Raw genomic sequence first — 22,036 nt, 5'->3', positions numbered from 1 at the left:
TTGTGCTTGATCCAGACTCCAAGATATTTTAAAATACATTTATTCATTCCAGAGTTAAAAGGTAGTTAAATACTAGCATGCATGCAATTCCCTCACACAAAGAACAATTTCTGTTAACTTTCTTCAGGGGGAGTTTTCTCCACTAAAATTTCCTGAAGTGGTCCTTACTACTAGCATTAGTGGGGTATCAAGACAAGCTATAAATGGACAGTGGTCTTTGCCACTGCATTTTCTGATTTAAGAAGATAAAGCAAGCCTAAATAACACAGAATCCAGTTTAAACAGATTGGAATAACATAAATATTTGCAGAACTGTTCACAACTGAATATTCCTTTTAAAGAAGAAATGAGTGTTCCAGTAGAAATTAAAAAAATATGAATATATACATCATCATCTTGGTGATCATTACCAAGATCATTATTGCTTTGGTTGAGTCATCACGGAAGATATAAGAAATAAAAGTACTTCTTCAGTAAATGTAGTGTTTTCAAACAAACCATAGAAAACTCCATAGACAAAGGTAAGATGTGTTTCAACAGTACACCCACCTGGTTCTGTCAGTTTGAGTAGATTTGATTCCAGAGAATTTAGATTTTCTGCTGCTTTTGCCATTGCAGCTAAATGGGATGCCCTTGAGGAACGTCTCTGAAATATTGAATACTTTGTTATGAAAGCTTAGCTTTAACTTAACTAAAACCAGCTTGCCAATAGCGGAATTTAGCTTAGATCGCAAGTCTGCTAAATTTCTATCTTATAATTTCACCAATATTGCATTATTTTTCTTTTCTGATGAAATAGAAATTATGTTCATGACTTTTTTAGCACAGCATATTTTGTCAAGTGAGGGGACTCCCAGTCTCAGGAGGTGTTCAAGACTGGGCTGGATGGGGCACTGAGAAACCTGGTCTAATATAGGGGGTCCCTGCCCAAGGCTGGGGGTTGGAGCTAGATGATCTTTGAGCTCCCTTCCAACACAAACCATTCTATGATTCTAGAAGGAAAAAAATAATAAATCTAGTCTTCAAAATAATAGAATACAGAATTTAGAGAAAAAAAAAATTAAAAACCAGAGCAACTACTTTTACTGCTTTGCTAGTGCGTGTTTCTTCAGTTTTCACATCTCCTGACTGGCCAAGTGAAACTCCTGGTGAGATCAACAATTTTTTCCCATAGTTAATGATAATTGCTGAAAGTTCATATTCTTTCCATGAATGTAGTACCTATAAAAGAATAATCAGTTATTCCATTTTTTGTTGACATGATATGTAATATTTCATTACAGTCAACTTATAATTGTCAAAATGCATAAATATTCTAAATACAAATTAATTAATCAATATGCCAATTTCTATTCATAAAAAACCCAGGACTGTAGACGTGTAAAATAATTGGAATTGCAGATGTTATCTATGTGTTCTATTCTGCTTAGCCTATCCCTCAGAGAATAGAAAGACTTACCCAGAAGTATCTATTGCTGTGATTGACACTCTCCCTGTTCTCAGGCAGTACTGGTATCAAAGAACAGAAAGGGTAACTAAATGATCCTCATTTGCCTCTCTGGTATCAAGCACACATTTTCAAATCCCAATTGTATTGAAAAGACTGGTGAAATTCATTTTTAAATTGCAAAATTTATAAATTAACAGTGTAGTGAATGTTTTTCAATGGCTTTATCTTCTTTAGATAGAGCTCAAAAGGCCCAAGTGCTTCTATAATGTGCAAGATAACTTCACATCAGGATCTTTGCCTTTGTGATCCTAAGGATAGATTACCTTAGCATAAACACAGTACATGACCTGACTGTAAGTCAAAAGAAAAACATATACCATGCTTTAATGAGAAGCATTTTCAATTCACTCATTCTCTTTGCTATTCTGTATGCTATCCTGTTGAAATGCTATCTCTAAGGGAAAAAAATTAGCAATATAACTGGGAGTCAATTAGCTGAGGTACCCAACAACAAACAAACAATCAATCAAGGTTTCAAGGCTTCTAATAGGCTTTACTGGCCCTGATAGCATTCACCTGGGGCCTATGCCTGTGGGGCCAGGAGCTCCCTCTCAGCTCAAGTCTAAGCCTACATTCCCTGCTGGCTCCTATATGGCAGGAATGTTGGTCTCCAGCCTGGTGCAAGTCATGGCTGGGTGTGACAATGGATCCACTAGAGTGGGCACCTGGCTCATGGACCAACTTCTGAGCTTGACCTCAGACTGTTCCCATCATGATGGACCAGCCTGCTGGGCTCTGTCTGACCCCAGCCACCTCACCAGGCCTTATCCTCACCTGTGAACTGACTTCCCAGCTTCAAATCTGACCTGTCTCATCACCACAGATTTGCCTGATAATGTGGATGCCTGGCTGAACCTCAATACCAGGTGCTGCTCTGCCAGCCATGGCACTGCCCTTGGCTCCTGGCCTCACAGCCATGCTGGCCTTGCAGAGCATTTTTTGGGTTATTTGGTACTGATTTGGTCTTGTGAGGTTAGCACTGAGATTCAGCTCCTATGAAGACAGCATGGGGCAATTACTCAAATCCTTAGCCACAGCTCAGTTTCAGTATGAGCTCTTAGCTGAGGTGCACACAAAGCTAGAGGAAAGCTGACTTTTTCAGTGTCACACATTTATAATAGTAAGTAATTAACTGCAGCATGTCCCTATACATGAGGGGAAAAAATCCAGTACTGTGTTTCTCCTTATCTCACTAAATAGATTGAGTATCTGAATCATAAATGTCATCTACAGATATATATTATGGTTGAAAGACAAGGTGTTTTTATTTTTGCCAGCATGCAAGATTAAACAGTACAAAGTCTCTTATACCTAATTAACAACTAAAACAGATATATTAATCTGATTAAAACTACAAATATGGCTTATTTGCAATAAATAAACTTTTAAACATATATTACATGTTTGTCTTATTGAAAATAGTAATACCTTAAATGTAAAATTACACACATAAAATGTAGATCTAATGACATGGACTAATAGTTTTAGACTATTTTCTGAATAAATACTAAAAAGTCATAATGTCATTGTAATAAAAACGCACTGATTCAACTAATAAATGTTTGTATGCCTCTGCTATTTAAGATTGCTGGTTCTCTAAGATATTGTTCTCAAGGCCAGCTTACTAAATCTCTTTTTTTCCCCTCTAAATGACAAGAGCTGTATCTCAAATTAAGCTGTAAGCACAAAATTCACACCATACCTTTGCTGTATGATATGAAGCACAAGCTATCATATGCTGAATACTGTCATAACAACCTTCCTGTCTCCTTTGCAAAGTAGCACTTGGAATTTCTTGGAGAACGGCCAAGCATTTAATGAGGATCTATAAATACAAGGGTTAAAACAAAATTTGGAGTCTAGAGCACACTTACAAGCCTGTACACCTGTACAGCCCTTTGTATTTCATGGTGAACTTTAAAAATATTTGAAACCTAATGCATAGGATAAAACATTAGCTGTACAAATTACAATAATTAAATTTCCATTTAATTGAACAGTGTCGAGATTTCAACCAGTCTTTTGGAATAAATTACGTGTTCACATAAAATCCCAGATATTAATATACAGATACATGATGGATTTTTTTACTGATTTAACAAACATGGAATCCAAGAATGTTTAATTCAGTGAGATAACATAATCCTACTGGAGGATTGTTTAAAAATATAAATATATTGAGACGTAAGAATATCAAATGAAAAAAAAATATTTCCAGTATGTTGTAAAAATAAAATGCTTCTTTCCCCAATTTTGTCCACCAGAAATGAAAAGAACATGTGGCTAAATTATTTTTCACTTTACTTAAGAAATCTGAAAGAGGAGCCATCTCCAGTTGCTAGCTGTACCTTTAGGACACCACAGCCAACAGCATCTTAAGCAAGAAGCTATCCCTGTATTCAAACAGGTGATTTTTTTTTTCCTAATCACTCCTCAAAACTTAACATGGCCCTAAGTGTCCCAGCAGTCCTTCCCTGAGCATCCTCACTTGAGACCTCCCCTCATACCCTGTGCCCAGCAGCCCAGGAGTGGCAATCAAGCTCAGGCACAAGCCTTCAGTCCCTGCTTGAGCTGTGGTACTGCTGTGCTGGTCTTCAGTTCTTTCTCCTGGATGGACCTTGGACCTGTGCTGTAGCCTTGTCTCCAGTCTCTGGCTTCAATTCTTACACCTCCTGACTTTTTCTCCTGGATGGACCCTGGGCCAGCCCAATAACCTCACATTCCCTGGACTGTCCTGGATCCTCTTACCAGCACCCTGCTCTGTCTGCCACATTCAGATGCTGCTGCTCTGTGCTTCACCTGCACTGCGGTCACATCCTTTCTCACAGAGCAAATACACTCTTACTGCTGCTACCTAAAAAGGCTACCTAATTACAGCAAAAACATTTGCATGTTTCTACTGTATGCTTGCTGAATCTAAAAACCACATCTGCTGCTTCATAAAATGTACTCTGCTTTTGAAGAGAAGGTGCTTGCTTCTGGAAAGGAGCAGATGCCTGGAAACTAAAGACTGCATTGTCAAAACACTGAATAGCTTTCTTTTCTTTAAGAAGAAAACAGAACTGTATACGAAGCAAACATTCTGAATTTAAAAAAAAACACAAAAAAAACCCCCCAAAAAAACCAAACAAAAAAAAAACACCAAACCAACAACCAAACAAACAAAAAAAGAAAAACACAGGCAAATGCTTCCTTTCTTTCCTCAAAATTGCTATCTGCAAATAACATTCAAGTAGAAATTAATTGTAATTTCTGCTACAATCTAAAAGACCAACAATCACCCTAAAGAAACAATCGATACTCTGCAGTTACTTCACCATATTTGAGAGCAGAATGTGTGCAGCTTACACCAAACTTAGATGCATTTGGGGACATATAAAATTGTAAGAGGCTTTTCTTTCAAAAGCTATTAAGAAGTCAAAGCCTAGATATTTAGCTCTCCAACTGTACTGCCTATTATAAGTTTAATTTGAATCACTATAACTGCAGGGCCTGACAGCTGCTTTGTCTTAAAATGCTCTCACCTGAACTACTGGCACTGAAAATATCTTGTGATAAATAAGTGGGGCGAGGAGACCATAACATTGCACAACAGACTGCAGGGCGTAACTTGGATCGTTCAACCAGTTGCTAAGTTCAATTGCCACAGTCATTCTTTCACATTCTGCTAATCTAGCTACCTGTAAAAGAAAAACACATTTGGATTTAAATATTCATTCTGTTGTTAAATCATTTGAGAGTGGAAGAAGACAGATGTTACTGCAGTTTAAAAAGCAGGATATGCAGCAAGTAAGATGAAAGTTTACGAAGGAGTTTAAATTCACACCTGTTTGAAGTGTATTAAAAAACACATTATTTCTGATACTAAAGGAAATGATTGCTCTGGATCTAATTGTGCCCTCTGAGTTTGCCCATAATTTACAAATTGAGGCTGATTAATAACCTCAAACTATGTGGAGTGGGAATTTCACACTCTAGCCTCTCAGAGTCGGTAAGGGAAGGATAAATCCTTCCCTTCCCCCTTCAAGTTATCTGTTGCAGTCCTTGTATGCAAGTGAGAGCTTACCTTGTAAAGTCATGGAGTAATCAACTGCTCATATTTTTTACAAATACTTCAGGAAAGAAAGAAATAGAATAGAAATGCAATAAAACAGCATGCAAATCTTGACTACTCAAATAAAAAAAAGGGTGTTTTTTGTCATTAACATGCCATTATACTATTAAAAACTCTGAAATAAAATACTACTATATTAAAACCATGAAACCCTGTTAGAAGTCACATCTTAATTAAAATACATGTATTACATAGCATAAATGTTTAAAATTAAAAAATTCAAGTTAGATATTTAAGGGACAAAAATAAAAATTATTATACTTCTTTCTTATATTATAGTCTACCCCCACTGAAGTCAAGAAAAATCCTTCCTCAGTAGGAATCAGTGGCTTTGGATTAGGCAATAACTAAATCAGAAACAATAATTCTAGCAGGATGTAAATAACCAACAGCTTCTGAGATACCTCAGAAAGAAAAGCCATGTAACCCACAGAAAATGGAGTATACTGTAAATAGGATTAGTTGATTGCCACATCTATCTTGCAATGATGAAATAAATCTGATGAAAAAGTAAAATCAAATCCAATATATTATTTTAAACCACACATACTTGCTCCTTATAAAATATCTCATTGGAACAGATGGAATCACAGAAGAGTGCTCCTTCCATGACCTTAATGTCAGAAACAGCAAATATATTCCTCAAAAAGAGATGCAAGGTAATAGGAGAAGTCTGAGATACAGCTTCAAAACGTAACCTACAATACACAAAAGCAAAAGAACAGTAAAAGCACATTAATTATGATTCAGATCTTGCATGCCTGACACTACATTATAATAAAATAAGGCCTTTAGTTTTAAAATTATGGACAAAAAGTATTACTATAACTTCTTCTAGAAATAAGTTACATATAAAACTGAAAAAAATGTTTAAAATTTCTAAATTAAAAGCTAAATAAATAAAAATACAACTTCTTTTGAAATTCCTCTTCACTTTCTACTAATCTAAGACAACTTGTCCTTATTTGCATCATGTAATCCAGTGAAACTCATTTTGAATTGTCTTTGAAAACTTCAGATGCTACAGCTTATTTGTTTTCACTGTCTCCTTTTACACCTTGTTCTTCTGTATTCTGACAATGACACATGTAGTTGTGAAGTCCATTACCAACTATTACTAACAGACTCCTTTTCAACACTTATGTCTTGTATTACAAGTCTCAAAAGAATCTCTTCTCTTTTGCCTGCTTTTCTGTCAAGATATTTTTGGTTGGTTTTTTTCCTTCCCTGGGGACAGAGGAGCATTTGTCATCGCTGTATTTTTTTAATATTTTTGTTACAGAAAAAATCCGATGATTTTGAAGTAAAAGAAATAATTCCTTTTTCTCCTCGACTGTGTTTCCTGAAAGAGAACGAAACTCGAGAAGGAAGATCAAATAAACACATTCACTCACTTGACGTTACCAAGATACCTCCACCAGGGCTTCTGGCTGGAAACACAGGTTTCCTTTCCTTCAGGCTCCCTCTGCTGTCCCTTTAGGGAGTCCAGTTTCTTACCTACTGCTCAGAAAACCCAAAACTGCCTGATACTGCAGCAGTGAGAATCTTCCATGTTAATTTAAAAAAAAAAAAAAACCCAAAGGGGGGGGTGTCTTGGCCATAACCATCAGAAAAGAAAAATCCCCAGAACTGCTTTGCACAGCTGAATTTTCTGTCTTCATCTGATTCATCTGAAAATAGACTTATTACAATGTTATCTCTAGAGCTGGATGTGTTAAAATAATTGCTTATGAAAAAATAGTAACAACAAAATAAATGCAGAAAACAGCACAATGACTATTCCTGCTTTTGTTGCCTGGCCAGGGATAGATTAAAAAACCCCACATAGTCATGAAATGGTATGAAGAGTGATTTTCTGGCAGCATCAATGCTGTCCACAGGCTGTAAATTCCAACTGCTGCATGTAACATCAAGACCCTTGGTGCATTTGTATGCCTGGTATCAGACATGTGGTGGCACTTGAAGGGCAGACACTGAAGTTGATTATTTGTATTCAGCTATATTGGATATTAATTTCTTATCAAATCATAAATAGCTGACTTACATGTAAAACTATTTTTCTTATAATATTTCATGTCTATTATTGGATTAAAATAGCTTTTACTGGGAATAATTTCAGTTTTGATGTATTTCTGAACCTGGATCTACAGAATTTCAGTAAATGTAACCACATTTCTAGCTGGGCAATGACAAACTTCTACAATTATGGTTGAACATTTGAAATTTTTTTCATAAAGTAATTAATTTTAAATATCTGTAAAGACCTTTAGCATATGCAAAGATTACTGGCACATTATATAGCTACCCCAAAACAAAATTAGCAAGAATTTACCTGTTTTGGTTGGTGTTCTTGACAAAATGTTCACAATTTGTGTGATCTATCGCTCTCTTAATTGGAAAGTCAAGCACCCAAAGCATATGATACATTTTGTATATGAAAATGCATCACACAAAACTAGTACCCACTTTGGAAATGTTTCACAATTATCTTAAGAAAATAGCCATTACAAAGAATTAGGTGTGTAAATGTTAGCAGTGCCATAAATAACACAAATCCTCTGCTAATTATAAACCTTTTATTAGAACATTTTTCATATCACAAGCCTGAACAAAATTTCCCAGCTTGGAACTCTTCTAAATAAAATGTGCACCTCTATAATAAAAACAATTATAAATAATTAATTATTATTTTAATTTTGTTCTACCAATTACCTTTTTCCAGATATAGTCAAATTACTACTTGCAGAAATTACAGCTGCATTGGGAGGCCGTGGAAAAGAATCTGAAACAAAGTAATCCCACATTGGTGAAAATGCTGCTCTGGCTAATCTAAAGTTGCCCGTCTGATAGGCTACCTGCAAAACAAACAAACAGTGAGTTGAGATGCTCATGGAATAACCAAGCCAGACAAAATTACAGGAAAAAATAAGGTTTCAAAACTCCCCACAACATGTAAATTTACAATTTCTCTAAGAATATCCAGACATAGTTGAATAAAATACATGCAGCAATAATTGGATTCTACTAATATTAGTGTGGTTCAGATTTAGCATCAGGGAAAGCAAAGGGGTTCCTTGACTGCTGACCAATGCTGTAACAGCCCTGTGTGGAAAACTTTACAGGCATTGTACTGCAGTTCTTGAAGGCATATAAATTCATTTAGGTTCACTTTTCTTTTGCTAATACTGCAGAATGCCCTTCTGCTCTGAATAAAAGGATGTAAATTAAGCCAAATAAATAGGCACAAATTCACATGGATATATCTTACAATAGAATATTTTGGGAAAGCTTCTAACTGTTCCCCATTATCTATCTATTGGGCTAGACAATTTCACTTTTCTCTGTGTCACAATTTGTTTTAAATATCCTTTTGTAAGAACACAAAATTATAATGATCTGACAACCTTTGTGGCCTTTCACATGATCCTACAAAACTAATTTCAATAAGAAAATGGTTGGCTTTGATATCTGCTAAGTTCAATAATATTTTTATTCCATAGTGACTAACAAGATGATTTATAGTACTTAGTCTCAACCACAAAAATGAAAAAAACCCCGAATTATTAAGAAAAAAAGAGAAAAAAGTTAAATGCAGACTGTAAAACAGAGATGGGTATGAAAACTGAGTCCCTTCCACTTAAGCTGAAATTTTTAATAATTTTGAATTAAGAATGAGCTTACTTAAATATACTATTTTTATGTTAAAATTGTTATTTGTGCTTATCAAGCTTTCAGCAAGAAGGTCTCATCTGTTACCAGATGCAGTTTTGGAACAACCACTGAAAACAAATAATCACAGCCAAATGAAAGTAGGTGTCCATTATCATATTCTGACCCTACCTGAGTTAGATATGCCCGAACAGTAGTAGCAGAAAGGGGTGGATAGGCAAGGATTGGCTTAGTCATTTGCCCAATGGAATCCCCAATAAGTTTTCCATCTGAAGAATATGCTGCCACAGCAAATATGTATTTTTCATTGGCATCTAACCCTTGGACTTCCAATAGAGTTTTCCCATCTGCCAGTATCTACCAATAAAAATATTTTTCTTGTTAGACTCACTGTACATACTAAAAACAAATCTCAAATTCTAAACTTTAATTATTAAACAAACTGTTTAATGGTCTTTGATATAACCAAAGTACAGTCCAGATTAATAGCATGTAATGTACTAGATTCTTGTATTAAATTCTTGAAAACTATGAGAGAACAATGAAATGATAGGTGACAAAAAGGATCAGCTTTCTCTGGAATGCTGATATGTACACAGAGCACATAACCTAAGAGAACAGTTAAGTACCAAGCCGTGATGTTTTTCTAAGATACTTGTGTCCATTTGAACATTCACACAGTGACTGTCCATGCTTGCAGTCACTGAGCTGAAACACTCTGTCCCCTAAGTTGTGCTTTCAGACAAAGACCTTACTGCTCTCCTTCATACATGCCACTTTATTCTATCAGAGATAGGCAGAGATATCTCTGGCTCTTTTCAGCACCACTAACAGCACTTAGGAGTCTGTGAAGCAAACAACAAACTTTCAAGATCTTCATTTTTCCTTCAAGTAATTGTATACCTGCACTTTAACATCATGGCTCACTCCTAAGAGGATTTTTCACCTTCCTCTCTGTGACCAAGGTGACTTACACAAGGAAGACTGAAAGACTTCAAGAGTCTTGAAATAAGAAACAAATGCCAGTGATGGAAGGATAATTTGAGAATTGAGAGCATCATAACACAGCATCAACACAACTGCTCTTATTCAAACAGTCTGTCCTTCATAAGGAGACCTCTGAACAACAGAAATCCCTTCAGGACGCTGGGGCTGAATTCTGAACCAGCAAACCAGAAATAAGTGTACAACAGCCTGCAACATCCCTTTATGATAAGCTGATAGATCATTCTATCCCCAAGAACTCTAGATTTTTTTATTGAAGTCAGCAGATAGAGGCTTTGTCTGCAGATCAGCATTTTGCAAAAGTATATCCTAAAGCAAACAGAAGTTCCATTGCAGAGGTGTATTGTTAAGCTCAGGTCTGTGTGTCTCCAGTGTCTGTCAGAGCTAAGATGGTCAGTGGCTTGGACACAGCTGGCAGTGGAGTGAAAGTCACCTGTCAAACACTTAATTCCCCTAATAGGGGGTGGAATGTTGAAACTAGCACACTAAACATCACAGGAAGCTCAGTTTTGTGGATTTGATGATCAGAACATCAGGAATAACATCAAAGCTTCTACTGCCAGCACCTACACACACCTTCTCTTCTCATGCACTTTCCTTTAAGGAGAGGAGCCAGGGGAATGAAGGATGCAGATTTCCTCTCCATCACCAAACACAAATCTGTCAGTGTTAGTATAGAGCTTGCTTACAAAGCCAGGAAAGCCTGAAACATCAGGCAGAAGAGATTGATAACATTCTTCTGTCACAAAGCACAGGGCAATTCTTTTGCCCTGCAATGAACAGAACTCTTAATAAAAGATTTCCAGATACAAAAATGATCACTGAGGTGATCAATGAGGTGTTAGACTACAGAAGCTGAAGAGAACATGCTGAAGTTTTCTTGCTCCTTTCTTAAATTACAAAATGCACAGTATTTGGATGGTTCATTGTTGTCATATAGGAGGACAATGCAATAGCAGGCATGAGTGAATGAAAACCAGAACTTTCTCAGACTGTGCAGAAACACCAGAATGTGATATAAAGGGAAAAAAAACCTACCTAAAAATGAAAAACCAAACCAAACCAACAAACAAACAAACAAAAAAAATTAAAGGTCAAATTGTAATGAACAAATAATGTAGAAGTAGCAAGACAGTCAACATGATCAGTCAGAAGTAGTTAAAGATGTGTGGGATGACTCACCACACCATATGTTCACAGAATGAAAGGGAAAAAGCATGAACCTAGAAATAAACTGCCTGAATGTGAAGGTTATTGAAGAAGTTGTATTACCATACTGCCAGCATTAAGTAAGGCAGTGTATTGTTTAGAAGAAATAGCTGATAGAAGTTACACAATTAAGAAGAATAATAAATTTTCATCTGTTTAGAATTTATCTTTTTTTGAATTCCTGGAAAGAGTAGTGTCTGGAGCACACTCTATAAATACTTCATATACTTCCTTTTACTTTTGCATTTCTTAGATATCACTCAAATAAACAGTGAAAACAAGGTACAGATTTGTTCAAATCTTGAAGCTTTTGAGTAATTTATTTTCTTATTTTAAAAAGATTCCTAGAAGTTTTTTGGTGTAAAGATAGAAGAGTTTGTCTAAGGCTTAGCCATGATTTTAAAATATATGTCTGATAGAAAGATTTAGAGAGAGAATTAAATAAACAAGCTTACCTGTTCTCCTGAATTTTGAAGTTTATTATTATTTAATCTTACTTTTGTATTACTTCCTCCTGCTACACAGCCCAAAATACAGTACCATGAAACCTTTGAAGAAAATGAGAACAAAATTAATTGATGCACAGTATTATTTCCAATTTTTGCCTAACGTAGAATGCACAAATTTTATGAAAACAGTCTCTGCAAAAAAACTTGGCTTAGTTGTAAAAAAGTATAGTCTAACTGCATTAAAAACATCAATTAATTTATTTAGATGGAAAACTAGATATACGACTAGTGGCAATAAAACCAGATGATTCTCCATTATCCTAACCCCACCTTGGGTTAGGATAATGGAAAATCCTATTCCTCAAAGCTATCCCAAAGAACAGACTCTACAGGTCACAGACTTAAAGTCACCTAGATCCATTGATCCATTATCCCTGCAACGGTATTCTTCTAAAGTTGGCACTGAGCTCTGACTTAGCAAACTACTTGAGGACAGATCCTTAAAATCCGACAAAAGGAATGCAGGTATGATGCCCCTTCCTTCTGTTGTGTCAGCTGTAGAGCTCAGCTTCCTGTCAGCAACCCTGCTGAGGCTGCACTCCACTTCACTGTCAGACATCAATGAAGGTACTGAAAAGCATCGGTCCCAAGAGTGAGCTCTGAGGGACCCCACTCATCACTATCCTCTACCTGGACATGGAGCCATGGGCTACAACTCTGGCTGTGTCCATCCAGCCAATTCCTTATCCACTGAATGCCAATTCATCCATCAAATGCCTCTTCAATCTGAAGATCAGCATGTCATGTGGGACTGCATCAAAGGCCTCACAGAAGTCTAAATGATGACATTTGTTAGTGTTTCCCTATTGACTGTTTCTCCCAAGGTGTTATTGAAATGGAAGAGACTATTTTCAGCAAATGAGCCTTAAGATCTGAAAATCTCACTGGTATTTTGACTCCTAGTACAGGAACTATATATGTCAAATTAAATCTGAGGCATACATTTATCCTAAGAAACTAACTAAATCTTAAGCATTCGGTTAATAACTTCTACATTTAAAAAATACCTTTCCTGTCTGCCTAACAACTCTGTGTTAACTTCAGAAAAAAATGTCTTCTAGACTATCAGGGCTCAAATTATAAGAATAATAATCACACTTCGCCATCTAGTGGCTGAAGATGCTGCATTCACCCTCCGGATCAAACAAAATTAAGTTGGAACACATACTACAACAAATGAACTACCAAACTTTGAAGTTTGGGGGTTTTTTTAAATTTTATTTAGATTCAGTAAGGACAAAAATTATAAACTTTTCCCTAATTAAACTGTTTGAAATTTACTGATAAAACTTCAATGAAACTGCAGGTTATGAAACAACTGTTCACAGAAATATTCTTACCACTATTAGTAAGATTTGAGCTTCTTCAAAATAATCATGGGTATATACACATGATTATTTTGAAGAAGCTTGCAAAATCACTATGAAAATTTCTCAAGAAAACTGCAGCTAGTGACTTTTTCATACTTCAGCCTGTTTGAATCCTTTCTGGACAAGGGAAGGATAATAGGGTAATTTTGGAACAGTCAGAAGGGATTTACTAAGGGCAAATCAGGGCTGACCACCTTGACTGGCCTCTGTGATAAAATTACTTGGTTAGCAAAAGAAGGGAGAGGAATAGATGCCATTTACTTTTCACAGTAGTGCATGATAGGAGAAGGAAAAACAATAGATCTAAATTGAAGCAAGGGAGACTCCAACTGCACATAAGAAAAAAAGTTTTCTTTGTAAAAGTTTCCCTTTTGGATCACACTTTCCAGAGAAGCTGTCCCATTCTTGGAAGTTTTCAGAACTGACTGCATTAAGCTCTGAGCAAAGTGCTTTAGTTTCACAGTCAACCCTACTCCAAGCAGAAGGTTGGACAAGAGACCTCTCCTAATACCCGCTATGATCCACATAGTCCTGTGACTCTACGTGTCCAACAGAAAGTGGATTATTTCCACCTGAACTGTGTCACTTCAACACTTCATTAACAGAGATATTTGCATCACATAATGCAACAGTCCTGTCTCTCTTCAGAGGGTAACTAGGAGTATGTCAACCCCTAAGCAAGCAAATTTGCTTTTGATAAGTGCAATAAGTAAGTATTAGACAACAGAAGCACCCAGGGCCATGATGCACAAGATTAAGAAAGACTCATGCAAATGTGAAGATCAAAACAGTGAGTCACAGTGGAAAACTGACTCACAGAGGGAAAAAAAAAAAGGGATACTTAATTAAGTCAGAAGAACATAATCCTCTCAGGAACAAAGAAAAATGTGTTGGTTTAGCACTGTTGAAACAACTTTTTCTCTGTGTATGGTTTAGCTATTTCTTATGCAGTCATCATGAAAAACATTACCTGAATATCTGAATCAAACGGGGCTGGTTTAAATGTCATGGAACAATGTGATCTAGAAAGTAAAAGAGGAGGAGGAGGAGTCCTGCTTTTCTTCTTGCTTTTCACAGATTCTTTGAGACTGCAATACAATGCACTTTGTTCAGCTTCAACTTGCTCAATTAAAGCTAGTGCTTCCTATGATTGAAATGAAAACAAAAGAGAAAACTATTAAAATATAACAGACATTTAAATTTTATACATTGTTTTCAAATTGTCACAGAGAATTTCACTGCTATGCAGTAAAGTTTTCATATTATCCTACATCCTAAATGAGGATGAATGGTGTAAGCTTATACACGCAGATTAATTTCATAATTAGAGAATGCTATGAAAGAAGTATATCTAATTTTGGAAGAACCTATAGGAAAAAAGATAGTGATCACATATAATGTTGATAAGCAATTAGTGCCAGCCAGTGGTTAACTCCAACAAGAAATAAAAAAGATATCAACTCCTGTTTAGGAGAGAGCTGGAAACCTAATCTGTGGAATTTCTAGAGGAGCTGTAGAAGCAGTTGGACTGAATTTTTTGTACTTCAGAAACAGGGAAAAAAAAAGTCTATAAATAAAGAAAAAGGAGGAGAATGTGGGTCCAGAAAAAGTAGGCTAAGCCATTTTTCCCTTGGTTAACTATAGACAGCTGAAAGCTGACTGACAGTCAGGTATCAAAGATGTGGGGACATCCTGAATACAGTGATTATGTGGCCATTTGGTTGGAGATCAAGGCTACACTTTTTTCTTACTTGACTGAATAGCAAATTGTTAGGTTTCTTCACCTTGATTTCACTGCCAGTTCAAGAGAAACTTAACTTGTCAATCTAATATTAAGAACTTAGTACTTCAGCATCTTTACTTGTGGCAGCTGTTCAGTGCATATCAAAGCCAAAAAGGCCAACTCACAGAGATGAACAAGGATTACATTTTTTGTAGAGACAAGAAATTACATATTTCTACAACTAGAAATTTTATTTGACACCTTTTAGTACCCTACACTGGACCAAGGACTTATGCTGAGCTGAGTCTGAAAGATAAAATGAGAAAAAAAAATCCAAGTTATTGGTAATTCAGTGACAATCCTATAATCTTGCACCTTAACAGTTCCTTGTTTCTGTCCTCATACGTTTAGAAGACTACACCATAGTGGTCAGATCACAAACTAAGCCTGGAATCTCATGCCCAAAAAATTTTGACAAGATTTCAGGTTTATGGTGAAATGAGTGAAACAGGGAGCTAAAATTTACTAGAGCCTTTTGCATAGCTAATCATTTTCACAGCCCTACCATTCCACCTCATTCCCTCAACCCTTTAGATTAGGGTTACACACTGCAGGAAGGATATAAGATAAAGAACAAGATACAGAGTGAATCTTCCTATCACACAACCATTCAGCTTTTGCAATCAGCAGTTTGAAGCTTCATTGCTTCCTTAAAAACTATACTTCCCCTTTGTAAGCAGTCCTGTGACACAATTTTTAATTAAAAGTATCAAGGACTCATTCTTGTCTGAGGAGATATTTCTGATTACGTGCAAGGGTGAAAATGCTCCCAGCTTGATTAAAGATGGTGTTATGACTGAGAGTGGTACAGCATGACCTGTACTTCAGTAATTGTAGAACTTGGAAGATAATAAAAGTGGCAGTGATGCAAGATGAGCAAGAATAATCTTGCGGATGAGGAAGCCAAATGTCACCATAAAAACCCCAGATGCTTGACCTGTGATAAAATACATTTTATCCCTGCCTCTGTCACAGACTTGCACCATGATACTAACTTAATCACATAAATTCATATTCCAACTGGCCAATGAAAACCAGTGTATCCAATTCTGTAAAAACCTGGATGTCCAACTAGACATACAGGACAGGAAAACAACTGTGAAAGAAATAATAAAAATGCATAGCAGCTCATTAAGCAGTTTGATGCAATTGAGTAAACACATATGACTCAGAAGCTTCCATATCTACTCAGTTGTTTACTGCAAGAGAAACAGTTATTTGTATGCTTCTCAAAATAAAATAAACTGCTTCCTATTTTGCTACATAACAAAAACAGATTTGTAGCATATTGTGCTGATTACAGGAGAAAAGACCAGAAGATGCAATTCTATATAAAACTCTACAATACAAAAAAAGCAAAAGCATGAAAATAAAAGTATGGATTTGCTCCTTATTAAGTGAGCACCATCCACCTCAAGCAGGAAAATTAATTGAGCATATAATTAAATATTTCATCATAAAACAAATATCAGAAGAGATCATGCTAAGTTTGTCCAGACAAAATGAACTCAAATATTTTCTGCCAACTATCTGCAGTTATATTTTTTTTATCTACATCTTTCTGGATCAACAGTGCACATAAGCAAAAGGTACTGAAGGTCAGTGTAAGAGCTGGTAAATATTTGCTTGGGATAACCAGATACTTCTTGGGAATGCTTCTCTTCACTGGTGATTACAGTTACAATTTGCATACCATATTACAACATCTGATACGACTTTCACAAATAACACATCTTTTACAAATATATGAGAGATATTTTTAATGTATGCATTTTCTGATACAGTTTTTGCATTCTTCTGATGTAATAAATATTTGTATTACTTATGCTTTCAAATTTGTGGCATATAAAAAAAAAAAACAATTTCTAGTAACCTTGTTTAAAATACTCTTTTATATTTTACATAGTGAAAATTGCAGGTTCTGTTATCTGTTGTACAAGCCATAAAGAAATTTCAAGCCCTGTTGATGAGCAGGCAATTTTCATGGACAGATGCTGGCACAAATGTCAATGGAAATACTCTCATTGATTTCAAGAGACTGAAATGAACCCAGGAAGACTCTGCTTTTAGCTCCAATAGATTGCAAAATCCCAATATCTAAAAGAATATTCAAAAAGAATAAAATAAAGTCCATGTCATCATCACCAGCTAAAGTAATTTAAGACTTGGAGATCTGGGAAAAAGAACAATGTGAAAGGTTGTCAAAGTAAGGAAATCTGAATGACATTTTGCTAATGTCTAGGTTTGTAAATCCAAAGTCCAGGAGATACAGTACAGAAGAAAAGATCTTATCTGCTCTCAGGTTTCCTGAATTTTGCATGTATGCACAAAATTTGGGGATGTGCTCTTTCCTTGTTTTAAGGTCAATTTATTCTTTGAAACTTCTCAGGAAAAAATTGACAATAGAAGTTAAACACCCACAATGATTCTCAAGTTCCTTCCATTTTTCTTGCTTTTATAAGAAGTAGTATTATGTGTCTCAATTACACAAAACATGAAAAAACTGTGCTAATGGTAAAGAAGTTCTATCATAAGGTTTTTCTTATTACCTCCAGTAGCTGCCTTTGGGAAGTAGTAGTTAAGTCTTCAGGGAACTTCTGTGCAGCCTTTTGCATCAAAAAGATTGCTCTGGATAGCTTATTCCTTTTAATTTTTTTCATTATAAGTTCCTCTAGAAAACAGATATTTCAAGACATTTGTAATATCATGGCAATAATTTCTTATACTTCTAAAACCTTAAGTAATGTTTTACCTGATAAATATTGGAAATGTTCAGTATTCTTCTCCTGAGATTTACTAGACTTAGGACTTCTGTCAACAACTTGAGGACCTGTGTGGGAAGGAAATACTGAGTTATTTTGATAGTACTATTGCAAAAAAAGGAGTGAGAGATTATTATGTAAACTTATAGTAAAGCTCTGCTCCTTCTCACATTCTTTTTTTTGGTTCAAGTAGAATTTCTTGTACAGATTATGCCAGTAAAAATATTCCACCTTCCTGCCTAACCTCTTTAGTAGTTATATTAACACCACAGAAAAAGAGAGGTTTTGTTTGATCATAGGGAGCAGGGCACAGTGTAGCTCTACAGTGTCAAACTAATACTAGGTTTTAATTTAAAAAAACCAAAACAACACTAAGAAAGAAAGAACACGCTGAGTTTTCTTCAGAAGCCATTTGGCAAGAGTGGAGTATCTCCTGACTTACAAAAACAACTTCACAGGAGTAGAAGTACAAATTACAAAGAGTACTGAATAAAATATTAAAGTCATTCTCTAGAGAGAAAATTAGCATGACAGAAGAAAAATCTGCAGAACATTTTTCTTTACTGGCATTGTAAAAGTTAATATTATAAACAACCTAGTGTCTAGAAATGAAATCCATTAGTTGCAGCAAAGTTTAACTCCCATTGGTTGAGTGGAAGTTGCAGACTAGTATCGTGTAAATCTAAATTCTGCCAATTTAGTACATTATTTCTGTCTATATGTGGCATACAAACTGCTCAACATCAGCTCCTCTCCAGAAAGCAGATACTCCTTTATTTCTTAGTACTACAGAATACATTAGCAAAAAAGATTCTAATCAAGTCATAAAGATTATTTAACTTGAGTGAAGCCTACCTTGTATAATTTTAAGAAGTTTCACAGCTACTCGATGTTGGGCCTGAATGAGCTCCAAGTGTAAATCTGTCACAAAACCATTATCTGTTCCTCTTTTATCATTACCATTTCCCAAAAAAGAATTCAAATTCTGATCATTTGAATCCACCTAAAAAATAGGAAGTGGCGATTAAGCAAATACAAACCTCCACTACTTAGCTTACTGCATTTTTCTTGATATTGATATTATTTCAGTAAACTGACAAACACTGAAATTTGTCATATTTGTGTAATATGCAGTCAATCAAGAAAGCATGGAAAGGAGAGTGACCAGACAGTGAGAGCATGGAAAATGGACAAAGAGAAATAGACAAAATCTGAGAATCAATAGAAAACTGGATCAATAATAAAGACAAAACTGTAAAAACTATCTTTTACTGTGTTACCAATCCATAGAACAAATATCATATTGATATAGAATGAAAATATTTAGAAAATCTGAACTCACATCAAGAACAAAACCTGATTTTAATAATAAACAGTTGCAAGCAATAAATAGGAAAAGGATTTCTGTTCTTATTAAGAAATCAATATATTATCATTATTTCAAAAGAAAATGTTAAAGAAAGCCTAAAGGAGTTCATAGTTTGTTATTGAAAGAGAAAAATGCCCTTTCAACTTGTGCTGGCTTTGGCTTAGGCAGAGTTAGTTTTCTTCGTAGTCCCTGGTATGGAGCAGTGGTTTGGATTTGTGCTGGAAATAGTGTTGCTAATGTCAGGGATGTCTTCATTACTGAGAAGCTGTGCTCACACAGCATCAAGGCTGTGACAGCAGTTCATCTCACACCAGCCCACCAGAGAGGAGGCTGAGGAGGCACAAGAAGCTGGGAGGAGGCACAACCAGGGCAGGTGATTCCACTGACCAAGGAGATGTTCCAGCCCCTAAAACACCATGGTCAGTACATGAACCTCGGGGAAGGAGGAAGGGGCAGATGCTTGAGTGACAGCATTTGTCTTCCCAAGTCACCCAAACTACAGGTGATGGAGACTCCTGGAGCTGGCTGAACTCCTGCCTGCCTGTGGGAAGTGGTGAATTAATTCACCAGTTGCTTTGCCTGTGTGCACAGCTTTTGCTTCCCCCATTAAACTGGCCTTATCTCAATGAGTTCCTTATCCCATGAGTTCTCTGGCTTTTACCTCTCCCCAGGACACTGTGAGGGACTGCTGAGCAGCTGTGAGGGGCTCAGTTACCAGCAGGGGTTAAACCACAACACTAATGCACAGAGATATATTTTTTCTATTCTCTTCTTACATGGCTCAGAAGATGAGGTACATTTGATAGTGCTAAGATTTCTAACTATGAAGAAAATATGAGGTTTGTGACATCAAAATACAATATATTACTGATAGATTTTGTTGCAGTGTAGCTTTTTGTAAACTTTACCTTTGTACAGCAGCTGTCAAATATCGATTTTCCATCAGGTAAAAGGGTCATTAACCGAGATGTGTTCATGCCATTAATTGCTTTTTCAAGAACTTCATAAGCAATTTGTAATTGTTCTGTAGGCGTTTTCTGAAATGAAAACCCAGATAAACTCATTTCCTTAGATGACATTAAAAACTATAATATGGACAATCAAAAGTAATGCACTTTTCTCTTTAGCTGCTGAAGTTTAAAACTGTCACACAATCTTTACATAAGTACTGCTTCCCATACCTTAGTATACTAATGTCAATGGTTTAAATTTCAAGTAGGACCAATTTTCCTTCAGCTCAAGAAAAAAAAAAAAAAAAAAAAAAAAAAAGAAAAAAAAAAAAACACCCAAAAAAAACCCACAAAAAAAACCCCACACCTCAGAGTTCGCTTATATCAGAATGCAACCAAATTTAAAGAATTAAATTGAAAACATAGTATTTGCAGTTTTTCAATGCCTAAACACTATTAAGAAAACACAGTTTTTTCAGGAAACACCACATTTAAGTAGCCTGTCACTGAACTAAACCCTGTCCACGTGTGTAAGCATTAAGACATGACTGACAACACTCCTGAATCCTCAGGCTAACATGTATAATTTTTCCTTAATATGCTTTAGGAAGTCATTTGATTGGAAAATTCTGCAAAGTGGTGAAAAAAACAAGGACACTCAGGATGTTCCACCTAATCCACATGATCCTTACAGAAAGGAAAAAAAACCACAACACAAAATATTTCCCTAAATTAAGCAAGGACTACAATTTCTACTATCTTACTAAAATGTGACAATAAACCATTTAAGGCTGGTACTACAGATTAGCATTAAAAAAAAGGTATACTGTGGTAAATCACTATACTAAAGTATATCACTATTCTCATGCTGTAAAAAAACTTACAATTACAATCCCTTCCAGCAAAAGGATTGATAATATCTTTGCTTTTTTTCCTCTGCACTAGTAGGATTGAGTGAAACATTTCATCTTTGCAAAATTAAATACAAAATAGTATCAAAAGCTTCAAGCAAAAGTATACTTATTCTATTCAAAATCAATGTATCAATGAAGATAAATTGGACATTACCATCAGTATTTCAGGCATATCACAGGTTTCATCTTGTGAAAGAGAAGCACTTCCTCCTTTGTTATAGAAAGAAAAGCAGAAGTGAAAATCAAATAAATCCAGAAAATTTTAGTACCATTTGATCAGCTCCACTTCTAATTTCAGACTGGCAATAATTCCATTTTTCAGTGTTTGACTATGAAAGATAATGATATTGTTTCTTGAGGAGCTTTCCAGGGCTTAGACACACAGCAGCCTATGTATAGTTACACTAATACAGGATATTACTAGCCAATAACATTGTATTTTAAAGGTAATATTTCATACCACATCATATCCAAGCTAATGAAACTAGGACTCATTCTATAGTTCCTCATATTTTTGTAGCATTCATATCAATTCTCCATTTTGAAATCAATACAAACCTATTATTATCTAATTCACAGTTAATTTCACTTATAGAACGATTTTTAAGAATAAGAAGTCATATTATGATAAATACTATATCATTTTAGTATTTCTTAAAGCAGTATTATCAGCTTGTAAAAGTTTGCTTTGATTGTTTAAATTACTTTCATTTATGAAGAAAGCATCAAAACCTATGTTTCCCTCTGCAAAACAAAACAATTTTTTAGCTCTTTGTTAAACCCTTTCATTTCATTTCTTTGCTGAAATATTTTTTTTTGTGCTTTCAGAGGAACAACCTTCTAGTCACTACTTGTGCCACTTTTGCATGCCT

The 22,036-nt window shown here is 35.5% G+C and overlaps 1 protein-coding gene across 1 annotated transcript in view; it reads right to left on the bottom strand.

The window, feature by feature from the left end:
* CFAP54 (cilia and flagella associated protein 54) overlaps positions 1-22,036 on the bottom strand; it is a 104,236-nt gene that overhangs the window by 57,626 nt on the left and 24,574 nt on the right. The window contains exons 16-29 of the mRNA XM_030238577.2: positions 21,319-21,374; positions 20,209-20,337; positions 18,787-18,934; positions 17,922-17,999; positions 17,719-17,840; positions 14,357-14,530; positions 11,963-12,055; positions 9,465-9,650; positions 8,337-8,479; positions 6,175-6,322; positions 5,035-5,190; positions 3,213-3,335; positions 1,081-1,221; positions 550-646 (exon numbers count right to left, since the gene is read on the bottom strand). Of these exons, the coding sequence (XP_030094437.2) occupies positions 550-646; positions 1,081-1,221; positions 3,213-3,335; positions 5,035-5,190; positions 6,175-6,322; positions 8,337-8,479; positions 9,465-9,650; positions 11,963-12,055; positions 14,357-14,530; positions 17,719-17,840; positions 17,922-17,999; positions 18,787-18,934; positions 20,209-20,337; positions 21,319-21,374 (1,794 nt within the window). The remainder of the gene's footprint in view (positions 1-549; positions 647-1,080; positions 1,222-3,212; positions 3,336-5,034; positions 5,191-6,174; positions 6,323-8,336; positions 8,480-9,464; positions 9,651-11,962; positions 12,056-14,356; positions 14,531-17,718; positions 17,841-17,921; positions 18,000-18,786; positions 18,935-20,208; positions 20,338-21,318; positions 21,375-22,036) is intronic.

This window comes from Serinus canaria, chromosome 1A, assembly GCF_022539315.1.
Source record: "Serinus canaria isolate serCan28SL12 chromosome 1A, serCan2020, whole genome shotgun sequence".
NCBI lineage: Eukaryota > Metazoa > Chordata > Aves > Passeriformes > Fringillidae > Serinus > Serinus canaria.
This window is presented reverse-complemented; position numbering and strand designations above follow the sequence as displayed.